This window comes from Elaeis guineensis, chromosome 14 (assembly GCF_000442705.2).
Source record: "Elaeis guineensis isolate ETL-2024a chromosome 14, EG11, whole genome shotgun sequence".
Classification (NCBI taxonomy): Eukaryota; Viridiplantae; Streptophyta; class Magnoliopsida; order Arecales; family Arecaceae; genus Elaeis; species Elaeis guineensis.
In genome coordinates this window covers 52,247,587-52,259,763 of record NC_026006.2, presented here as the reverse complement: position 1 = coordinate 52,259,763, position 12,177 = coordinate 52,247,587, and the positions used below count along the sequence as shown (strand labels likewise).

Genomic DNA, 12,177 nt, shown 5'->3' with positions numbered 1-12,177 from the left:
CATATGAATCCATCTTTTGGCTGCCTCGATTACTTATAGAAGTACTAGAGAATAGCGGGAATCGATCTCTGCCAGGAATAATACTATTTCCTTGATAATGTGGAACAATCTTGGCCAAATAATTAGTAAAGCATCTAGTTCTTGGTTATAATAGAAACACCAGATATGTAGTTTGAGGCCCCCCCAAGGACAAATTTATAGGTGAATCAGAACTAGGAATGAGGATATATGAGGTTGATATGGCCATAGAGCCACTCTTTTTATTTTTTTGCATGCGTTTCCTATGTGTTTGGGCAATATAAATTTATATCTTTCGTAGTTTCATTATTAAAATTTTACTAACTAAAAATGTGTTAATAGGCATGGGCACTGGGCCATGCCGTGCCAAGCATGAGCACTGGGCCATGCCTGGCACGGCATGGCCTAGCCTAGGCCCACCGAGCCAGAGTCCAAACAGGCAATGCCAGGTATGGTCCATCTAGTAAATGGGCCATATCCGGCACAGCCCGTCTGATAAAACAGGCCATGCTTGGCTGGTCCGTTTAGCTCAAACCTCGACCTGGCACAACCCTAGGCCTGAGGTCTAGCGGGCCGTGCCGGTATGGCACATGGCCCGTCAGGCCTGATAGACGGCACGCGAGCCTGATAAGTGGCATTTTTTTCTTTTCTTTTTTTTTTTTAAAAATGCAGTCCAAACGGACTGTGCCTGGCATGACCCATTTAAGCCCATTACGCACCGTGCCAAGTATGGCCCATTTAGTGCTGTTACAGACTGTACCAGGCACAGCCAGTTTAATGCCATTACGAGTTAGGCACGGTCCATAACGACTAATTCATTTTTTTTTATTTTTTAGGTTGGATAATGACTAGTTTTTATTTTTTTACTATTTTAACCTCCTAACAGTCATAAAATGGCTAATTTTAAGGATAATTTGAGAAAATAAAAATATTAGAATTCCTATAAATATCCTTCTCCTCTTCTATTTTCACCACATCAAATCAATTCTTCTCTCCTTTTCTACTGCTCCTTCTTTTCTAGCAATATTTAGTAAGTGTTCAATATTTAGCAATTAGCAAGTGTTCAAGTACTACACAAAAGGAGAATTAGTCTATCTATTGGAGCCTCGAAGGTCCTTATTAAGATCCTGAGGAGTACAAAAAGAAGCTCACAAATCTTCACCTACTTCTACTCAATTTCTCCATTTGGTATTTTGGTTAATTTTTATTATTGCGTAACTCATATTTAGATATGAAATCTTTTGATGAGAGTCATTTTGGCATTCTTTCAATTTTTGAAAGATAAGAAACTACTGTTCCTGCTCCCTCTGAAATCAACACCAAAGATCAAGGCTCTACCTCTTCTTTCCGTAAGAGAACTAGTACTGTATGGAATGATTTTGAAAGAGTCATGATAGATGAAGTTTTAAAAGTAAAATATAAAAATATATCATATATAGTTGTGCTAGTAATAGGAGAACTGATCATTTGAAGAGATATCAAGAGAGCCATATGATGAGTGATGCTCGTCTTCAAAGCATCCTTAATACACAAAGAGGTAATTTTGTAGGTAATTTTGTATATAATCATAAAAATCAAAAGAAAGTACTAGTAAGATGGATAGTTAAAGATGAATTATCTTTCAGCTTATGTAAGTCATTTAATTTTGAAGAGTATGTTCAATTAGTCCTACAATCTGCTTACAAAAAAACTAATAGATGTATATTTAAAAAAGTAGCTGTGACTAATTTTTTAGCAATGAAATAAAATTTAATTGAAACTCTCTCTACTTTAAATTCAAAAAAAATTATTAACTTTTGATATTTGGACAGTATCTATTGGTAGTTATTATTTTATTACTATTACTGCTCATTATATTAATAATGATTAGCTATTAAATAAATATATTTTTGCTTTTCATGCTTTTGATATTCTACATTCGGAATAATAAATTTCTAACACTATTTACCAAACTGCATGTTCATATAATATTAATAATAAAATTATGTCTATTATTTTTAATAATATATCTAATAATAATTTTACTGTTAGATTATTGAAGAACTCGTTGCATCCATTCTAAATAAAAATTTATTGCATATTATATGTATATGCTATATTTTAAATCTCTCTATTTAACCTGATATGGGTATGGTTTAAGATATTATTGTAAAAATTAGAAATATAGTTTCTTTTATTCATGCTTCAAGAGCAAGACTTCAAGAATTTAAACAAATATGTATAGATGCTTTAAAAAATTTAAACTTGATATAATTACTTGTTGGAACTCAACATATACCATGATATATGATACATATTTATATAAAAATTTATTAAGTGCAAGTATTAATGATCATGGATTAGGTTTTACATTGACTGAAAATGATTGAAATAAAGATAAAATTTTGAAAGAATTTTTGGTTAGTTTCTATAATACCATTAATATTTTTTCTGATGTTTGTTCTCCAACTTCTTGTTCATTTTTACAATAAGCATATTTTATTAGCCAAAAATTTACATAACATAGATGTGATGATGTTTTAGAGCTTATTATTTATGAAATAGAATCTAAATGGAATGAGTATTGGGACATGATATGTCTTATCCATAATTTAATTGCTGTATTTGATCCACGTATTAAATTAAATGGTGTGTTAATTTTACTTGATGTATATTGTGAAAATATGAATCAAGATTCTGAACCCTCTAAAGCTGAGATAAACCAATTTTTTTATGATATTTATGCTTTATATGATAAAAAGGTTCGTGAATCTAGTCCTTCTCATTCACAAATCTCTGCCTCTTCTTCTAGTACTTCCCATTCATCATCTGATTTCTCATTCATCACATATAAGAAACATACACATGCCATCTACATCTTCATCTTTAAGCAATAAATTTAAATTTTATTTACGAAATGATCTTCAATCTACATATGATAAAAATCAAATAGAGAGTCTTGATATGTTAGTCTGTTGAAAAAATGTTAAAAATCAATATCATGTAATGTCCGTTATTGTATGTGATATCTTAGCTGTGCCGATATCTACAGTATCATCGAAATCTACTTTTCGTTCGGATCGACATATTCTGGATGCAAAGAGGAGTAGGATGACCAGCGAAACAATTGAAATACTGCTCTACTTTAAAGATTGGTTGGATGCCAAGATGAGACTTTAAGATAAAGGTGGACATGATACAACATTCGATGACGACGATGATACAAACACTACCAATGAATGATGATCAGTAAAATTTTTAATTATTAATTTTTTATATTTGTAACTTTTTAGTTTTTACCTTTTAATTATTAAGGTGAGCCACCTCTGTTTCTTTTCTATTCCTTATTGTATTCTGGAGGTCAGGCCTAGTCCCCCTTCCTCTCTTGTACAATTTTGATTGTTATTAATAAATTGGGAGGGATCAATGCTAAAACTCCCATCATTACAAAGTAGTTTTTATTTTTTACAAAAAAAATTTAATATCTATATTTCATTTTGCTCTTTAACTCTTTTTTAATTTATAAAGAAAATCATATTCTTTAAAGCCAAAAAAAAAAGAGCCGGACCAGCACGCAAGCCATATCGTGCCTGGACCGTGTCGGACCGTGCTTAGCATGGCCATGCTGTGCCTCGGCCGCGGGCCGTGCTGGGCCTGAGCTGCGGGCCGCAAACCCTCAACCTGACCCAGTATCTTTTAATGAGCTGTGCCTGGCATTACCCTTTTACTATAGCATTGGGCCATGCCAGGCATAGCACGATTCATGCCGAGCCATGGCAGCCCAGCCAGTTGTCTATGTTCAAAGTGTTAACCATAGCTATTTTCTAATTTCTACTTACAACTTCTGCCATTCAAAATGCTTTGAAATGTATACCAATGGCCTGGAGATGAACACTTGCTTGCATCCTAAAATGCATGGACCTAAACATAATCTGGACTAACATCCAGGATGAGGCGAAATTTGTAGCTTATCTATTTTATTTTTAGTTTATTTTGATTTCTTTTCGTTCTTGATTTTTTATTTTTTTTCCAAGATTTAGAGACTAATCCAACATAATCTGGACTAACATCTAGGATATCAATCTAAAATCGAACACAATATCTTGTCCAAATGGCAAGGGATGATACCACCACTTTCTTGTTTTGTTCCCTAGCTCTTATTCTATGGGCTGGGGTTGTACCTTTGGCATGAGAGAAAGATTCACCTTCCTCCACACAAATCCACTGTTGGATTACACAATAATCACTTTGAGATCCATGCAAAGATGGATGAGGAAATTTGGAATGCTTTGCGACCTGTGCAAGAAGCTATCCAACGGTGGACATCAAGAAAGAAAATTAATCATTCTTTTGCATGAAAGATTCAACCCGGACCCTTATTCTATTGAGTCCAAAACAACACCACAGGCCAAGAAAAGAATCTTTGCTCCGGAAAGAATCGTTGCAATCAAAAAGCCCACAAAGCTCCACCTATGCTTTGCAGTGGAAATATCATCACCGTGCAACGTGGGTCACAAGCACCCCAAAAATCAACACTGGTGCCCCATCTTCCCCTTCCTTCACCCGCAATTTACTCTGGAAATCCAAGCCAACCAATGGGAAGCCAAGCCCCATACCACTCGCAATCCAGACCCTACCCCACCCCATCACGGACTCAGATAAGCACACTCCCATTCCCCCCAGCAAATCTATCGCCTTTCCTTAGTTTCCTACGTGTCCCAGGTTCCACCATCAGCACCTACAAAAACCATTGGCCTCAAATCTCCCCCCTTCCTCTCCACACAAAACCATTCACATTCTACACACCAAACTCTATACATATTGCTCATCCCTTGGCTTCCAAGTTTTAGTGGAAGAGGGAAGGGTAGGAGAAACCCTTCAAAGCAGAACACTTCATTGTCTCCTCTTAGTTCTCCATTGTCCATTCCATTAGTCTATTACCAGCCAATTCATAATGTCATCTTTGGTGTCTACTCCATTTGCTCCACCCAATTCAACAAGAACAGAGCACTTATCCTCTGTCTCTCAGAAGCACATCTTTCTTCATTCCTTCCTTCCCAGAAAGCCGAGCCACTCTGCTCGCAATGGCTTCCGAGTGCGGTGCACCGCCATCGGCAACGGGCTATTCACCCAGACGAAGCCCGAGGTCCGCCGCATCCTCCCTGACGCCAGTCCAGGCCTCCCAAAGGTCAAGGTGGTCTATGTCGTCCTCGAGGCTCAGTACCAATCCTCGGTCTCGGCTGCGGTGAGGTCCCTCAATGCCGATCGCCGGCATGCCTCCTTCGAGGTGGTGGGCTACTTGGTGGAGGAATTACGCGACGAGAGCACGTACCAGACCTTCCGCAAGGATTTGGAAGATGCTAATATATTCATTGGCTCCCTCATCTTCGTCGAGGAGCTTGCGCAGAAGGTGAAGGTGGCGGTGGAGAAGGAAAGGGATCGAATGGATGCTGTTCTTGTCTTCCCATCCATGCCAGAGGTGATGAGGCTCAATAAGCTTGGCTCGTTCAGCATGTCGCAGCTCGGGCAATCGAAGAGCCCGTTCTTCCAACTGTTCAAGAGGAAGAAGCAGTCGGCTGGGTTCGCCGAGAGCATGCTGAAGCTGGTTAGAACTCTGCCCAAAGTCCTCAAGTACCTGCCTAGTGACAAAGCTCAGGATGCCCGGCTTTATATCCTAAGTCTGCAATTCTGGCTCGGAGGATCTCCGGAAAACCTTCAGAATTTTCTGAAGATGATCACCGGGTCATATGTTCCGGCGCTCAAGGCGACCAAGATCGACTACGCCGATCCTGTCCTGTTCTTGGACAGTGGAATATGGCATCCACTAGCTCCTTGCATGTATGACGACGCGAAGGAGTACTTGAACTGGTATGGGACCAGGAGGGATGCTAATGAGAAGCTGAAGGACCCCAATTCTCCGGTTATCGGATTGGTGTTGCAGAGGAGCCATATAGTTACCGGCGATGATGGCCACTATGTTGCTGTGATCATGGAACTGGAGGCGAGAGGGGCGAAGGTGATACCGATCTTCTCAGGTGGGCTCGACTTCTCAGGGCCTGCAGAGAGGTTCTTGGTTGATCCAATCAGTAACAAGCCATTCGTCCATGCGGTCGTGTCGCTGACCGGATTCGCACTTGTCGGTGGTCCGGCGAGGCAGGACCATCCGAGGGCGATCGAGGCATTGAGGAAGCTTGATGTTCCTTACATTGTAGCATTGCCTTTGGTGTTCCAGACCACTGAGGAGTGGCTGATCAGTAGCTTGGGATTACATCCTATTCAGGTGGCTCTGCAGGTGGCCCTCCCGGAGCTTGATGGTGGAATGGAGCCCATTGTGTTCTCAGGCCGGGATGCAAGAACAGGCAAGGCATCAAACCTATTCTTTTCTATTGTTCATTGATTTCTTGGTAGCCTTATTTGTTTCAGGTGAAGCTCTGCTATGCTGTGTCTTTTGTTTTGTTGTTTAATGCTCAGGCTTACTATGTTTGTCTTTTGTTTTGTTCTCATACTCATTTTACTAGTTTGTGCCTGACCTTTTGTTCAATGGGACTAAATTGTGGTCTCAATGCACTGTTTTGTATTCAGGGAAATCACATGCGCTGCATAAGAGAGTGGAGCAGCTTTGCACCAGAGCAATCAGATGGGCAGAACTGAAGAGGAAATCCAAGGTATGCTTGCTATTATTCATTTCCAAACTCTACAGAAAAATGTTGTTTTCAAGGGTTAGCTTTTCTTCTGCCCAACAGCTTCAACATGAATATTTTGTTTTCCTCGTTGCTGATAATGCTTCAACTTTTTCATGCATTGATAGAAGGAAAGTCATGTTTCTGCTTAATTGAATAAACAAAGCAAACTTGTGCTTGTGGGAAAGCCTGAAGGAAACTGAAAGAAATTTGAAATTCTCGTACCTCAGTTAGTGGACCTTTTGTTTCGCAAGTGCCCTCACCAGTGATGGATTTTCAATGTTATTTTATTACCCCAAATATGGTGGATGTCTTTTTAGGATAGGAACATGATGGATACCTTACAAGCAAAGCTAGCTCACGCTTTGGTTGGGAGGAAAGAATATGTGACAAGAAAAAAAAAAAGAAAAAGTTAATATTTTTTATTAGTTGAAAGTTTTTTAATCAAATAAAAGAAAAGAAAGGAGAGAAACAGTGAGAATATAAATTTTCTCAAATTTATAATTTTTTTTCCTTCAAATCAAACGGATTTGGAGAAAAAAGGATTGAAAGTTAATAAATCTTTTATAATTTCTATCTTATCCTTTTAATAATGAAGAACAAAATTAATATTATATTTCAATTCTAAGACTTATGTCAGCCCTCTCACCTAAGCCTCCCACCCGATTGAAACTTCTGTGGATGAAAAAAATCAATGAGAATAAAAAAAAAGATAGAATAAATTAAAAAATAAAATCTTTTTTTGATTCTTTTTTGAGTTCATTGGATTCCTTTCAAAAATATAATAATAAAAAATATTGTAATATTTTTTTCTGCTTCCAAAGAAAAAAGAAAAAAATATTTTCTTTTCTTCCTTTAAACTCTCAATCAAGAGGAGAGAAATGTACCTTTTTTTTATTTTTTTGCTTTTCTCTTTTTACTATTTTTTTTTCTTTTCTTCCCCAAACTGATATGCTTGTTTGGCCATATTTCTTGTCTCACCCATACCATGGGTAAATCAATTAGATATATTGTATAAATTGCAAAAGATGTACTCCTCTTGGACTAAAATAACCTGGATTGCACTCCCTGTTAATAATAGGAGTCTTGCTTTCCCTGACCAGCTGTTACGCTTAAAATAGGAAACCAGGTTACTCATGTCAATGTCACAGCTAGCCCATAATATGAATTCAGGGGATTAAGCGCGTACTATTTTGGCTAGATCTATATCACCAATGCTCAGATTTTTTTTTGCTTCTAAAGTTAGCTCCCAAATTGACTGTTTTGTGTTCCTTGTGTTGCTTCTCACTGAATTACTACATCACTGTTTTACTCTGCAGTTGCTGCGCCTACATTGAATCTATGATGAAATATTTGTAAATAGTACATAGACCGTATGATGTTTTCTAAATTGGTCTGCTACCATTGTTTTTAATCGGAAATAGGAGGAGAAGAAGGTGGCCATTACAGTCTTCAGTTTCCCACCAGACAAAGGCAATGTGGGGACAGCAGCCTACCTCAATGTCTTTTCCTCCATCTTCTCCGTCCTCCGTGGCCTCAAGAAAGATGGCTACGATGTGGATGGCCTTCCTGATACCCCTGAAGCCCTCATCGAAGACGTCATCCACGACAAAGAGGCCAAGTTCAGCAGCCCCAACCTCAATGTTGCCTACAGGATGAGTGTTCGAGAATACCAAGCCCTCACTCCCTATGCTTCAGCCTTAGAGGAGAACTGGGGCAAACCCCCTGGCAACCTCAATTCCGACGGCGAACACCTCCTGGTCTATGGGAAGCAATACGGCAATGTCTTCATTGGAGTGCAGCCCACATTCGGATACGAGGGTGATCCGATGCGTCTGCTCTTCTCCAAGTCAGCTAGTCCTCACCATGGCTTTGCGGCCTACTATTCCTTTGTCGAAAAGATCTTCGAAGCTGATGCTGTTCTCCATTTCGGCACCCATGGATCTCTGGAATTCATGCCAGGGAAGCAGGTCGGCATGAGCGATGTGTGCTATCCTGACAGTCTCATTGGCAACATTCCAAACATATACTATTATGCGGCGAACAATCCATCGGAGGCCACCATTGCCAAGCGCCGGAGCTATGCAAACACCATCAGCTACCTCACACCGCCGGCCGAGAATGCCGGTCTCTACAAGGGCCTCAAGCAACTTGCTGAACTAATCTCATCCTACCAGTCCCTCAAGGACACAGGGCGTGGCGTGCAGATTGTGAGCTCCATCATCAGCACTGCGAAGCAATGCAACCTTGACAAAGATGTCAGCTTGCCAGAAGAAGGGGTGGAGCTCTCAGCCAAAGAAAGGGATCTTGTGGTTGGAAAGGTCTACTCCAAGATTATGGAGATAGAGTCTCGCCTACTGCCATGTGGGCTTCATGTGATTGGCGAGCCTCCTTCGGCCATGGAGGCGGTGGCGACGTTGGTGAACATTGCAGCACTGGACCGCCCTGAGGATGGCATATACTCACTTCCTGGAATACTGGCTGAGACTGTTGGAAGGGACATTGAAGATGTGTACAGAGGGAGTGACAAGGGGATACTGGCTGATGTCGAGCTCCTCCGCCAGATAACGGAGGCGTCGCGTGGTGCGATCACCACCTTCGTGGATCGGACTACAAACAAGAAAGGGCAGGTGGTTGATGTAGCTGAGAAGTTAAGCTCCATGCTTGGCTTTGGCCTGGAGCCATGGGTGCAATACCTTTCCAAGACCAAGTTCTTAAGGGCGGACAGGGAGAAGCTCAGGACCTTGTTCGAGTTCTTAGGAGAGTGTTTGAAGCTTGTTGTTGCTGACAACGAATTGGCCAGTCTGAAACTAGCACTTGAAGGCAGCTACGTGGAGCCAGGTCCCGGCGGAGACCCAATTCGGAACCCGAAGGTGCTTCCCACCGGCAAGAACATCCATGCGCTCGACCCGCAGGCCATTCCGACGGCGGCAGCAATGCAGAGTGCCAAAGTGGTGGTGGATCGGTTAATTGAGAGGCAGAAGGCCGACAATGGAAAAAAATATCCTGAGACAGTCGCCCTTGTCCTGTGGGGCACTGATAACATCAAGACTTATGGAGAGTCCCTGGCTCAGGTGCTGTGGATGATCGGCGTGAGACCGGTCGCCGACACATTTGGCCGTGTCAACCGTGTAGAGCCCGTCAGCCTCGAAGAGCTCGGCCGGCCTAGGATCGATGTTGTCGTCAATTGCTCCGGTGTCTTCAGAGACCTCTTCATCAACCAGGTATTTATGTGTGTTAAATTAGTAGGTTAATTGGTGTTGCCAATCTCCATGTTCAAATAAATTAAGCTAAGAATGCATATAATGCAAATTGTAGATGAACCTACTGGACCGGGCGGTGAAGATGGTGGCAGAGCTGGACGAGCCAGAGGACCAAAACTACGTCCGGAAGCACGCAATGCAGCAGGCGCAGGAACTGGGCGTGCCGGTGCGCGAGGCGGCGACGCGCGTCTTCTCGAACGCCTCCGGCTCGTACTCCTCCAACGTGAACCTGGCGGTCGAGAACTCGTCGTGGAACGACGAGAAGCAGCTCCAGGACATGTACGTGAGCCGCAAGTCCTTCGCGTTCGACTGCGACGCGCCAGGGGCGGGCATGACGGAGAAGCGCAAGGTGTTCGAGATGGTGCTCGGCACGGCGGACGCCACGTTCCAGAACCTGGACTCGTCGGAGATATCGCTGACCGATGTGAGCCACTACTTCGACTCGGACCCGACCAATTTGGTGCAGTCGCTGCGGAAGGATGGGCGGAAGCCGAGCGCGTACATCGCGGACACGACGACGGCGAACGCGCAGGTGAGGACGCTGGCGGAGACGGTGCGGCTGGACGCGAGGACGAAGCTGCTGAACCCCAAGTGGTACGAGGGGATGATGGGGAGCGGGTACGAGGGGGTGAGGGAGATCGAGAAGCGGCTGACGAACACGGTGGGGTGGAGCGCCACCTCCGGTCAGGTGGACAATTGGGTGTACGAGGAGGCCAACGACACGTTCATCAAGGATGATAAGATGCTGCAAAGGCTGATGGAGACGAACCCCAACTCGTTCAGGAAGTTGGTGCAGACGTTCTTGGAGGCCAGTGGGAGGGGGTACTGGGAGACGTCGGAGGAGAACTTGGAGAGGCTGAGGCAGTTGTACTCGGAGGTGGAGGACAAGATTGAAGGGATTGAGAGGTGATATCCTGATGGTGGAAAGGAGAAAAGTATCTGAATTTTAACAACATCTCATTTGTAAAATTTGTAATGGTATGCTATATGCGAAGGATGGTAGGAGTTTCTTGGTTCTGAAATCTGAAGTGGAATTGGATGTAAGTTTCCTTCCAGATTTTTAAGTGGTTTAAGAAAAGGGCATTGCTTTTTTTTTTTTTTTTCCTGTACATGAGACAGGATCATCCATTTCGGAGATAGATGGCTTTTTTCAATCATCATGACATGGCAAGTATCGCATTAATATTACCTCATCGTGTCTCAGAAATGGATGTGAGCCATTCATCTCCGAGATAAATGGCGTGATGGCTATCTATGATGAAACCTTATTGTGATGCAAAACTTTCACCGTAGAGGATCCGAGCTCAAAAGATATTGCTGTTTACAGCAAGCAAAACGAGCCAGAAGCGGTCTCCAAGTGCCGAGGGATCAGCTGGTCGAGTTGGTTGCAAAATTGCTGTTTTAATGGGTCGATTTAATATTATTTGGGACTTGAACATTAGACCAGAAGACTGGTGCGAAATAAGTGCAGTTTAGGTTGCATGTAGTGGCACATCGAGTCTGTTATAATACATGATGTTCTTTTTTTGAAATTAGTAGTACATGATGTTCGACGGAAACAAAGTTTGGTTTTCTGTCGGTGTCTAGATGGTATCATCCCTTGCTAAGAGGTTCGATTTCGGTTGGTGTTAGAATCTTTGAGAATGGCATGGATACAATATAAAAAATTAAGAAGTAGCTCGTTCTAATTTAAGAAAAATAAAAAATAAAAAAGATATATGTGATGGCCGTCATGTGTATCAAAATCTGTTAGGAAAGGCCAACGCAGAGACAGATTTTGACCATGTCCTTGCTGTAGGTGATCGATGCTGCATAGATTTTTGTCCAAGGTTATCTCATCATTGCAACCAAATATCGTTACATCAGCTCTGACCATCAACGCATTTTTCTTGATTTTTATTCGGGGTACATTTTTTTTTTTTTTGTAATTCATGGAGTAATAATCATTGCTGGTGGCGGAGCTTACACAAGGATGGTCGGATGCAAACCGTAAGTAACTACTTTTAAAGCATTTTTGGTTGCGATGAATTGAATTCTAGAATGAGAATGAGAGTAAACAGCAATCATTCCAACCATCTAGATGAAAATAATTATATTTTTATTTCGATTTCAAAAGAAAAAAAAATATATTTTTATTGCAGCTAACTCTCTGTCATCTGTCATCAGTAACGAGCATTTGCAAAATAGCATCGATACAAATCGAATTGATATCTGATGGAGATCTTTCGATGCTTAAG

At 41.7% G+C, this 12,177-nt stretch overlaps 1 protein-coding gene across 1 annotated transcript; it reads left to right on the top strand.

Annotated features, from left to right (window-relative positions):
* Positions 1–4,823: 4,823 nt before the first annotated feature.
* On the top strand, positions 4,824–11,018 carry LOC105057582 (magnesium-chelatase subunit ChlH, chloroplastic). Its single transcript, XM_010940230.4, has 4 exons — positions 4,824–6,356; positions 6,580–6,662; positions 8,102–9,901; positions 9,996–11,018. The coding sequence occupies exons 1-4, from the start codon at positions 4,952–4,954 to the stop codon at positions 10,848–10,850; spliced, it is 4,143 nt and encodes a 1,380-aa protein (XP_010938532.1). The 5' UTR covers positions 4,824–4,951; the 3' UTR covers positions 10,851–11,018.
* Positions 11,019–12,177: the final 1,159 nt, after the last annotated feature.

Excerpts from the sequence above, each read along its gene's own strand:
- LOC105057582 (XM_010940230.4), top strand. The coding sequence starts at position 4,952 with ATGTCATCTTTGGTGTCTACTCCATTTGCTCCACCCAATTCAACAAGA. Across the intron at positions 6,357-6,579 it reads AGGCCGGGATGCAAGAACAG|GGAAATCACATGCGCTGCAT; the intron begins GCAAGGCATCAA and ends TTTTGTATTCAG. Across the intron at positions 9,902-9,995 it reads GAGACCTCTTCATCAACCAG|ATGAACCTACTGGACCGGGC; the intron begins GTATTTATGTGT and ends TGCAAATTGTAG.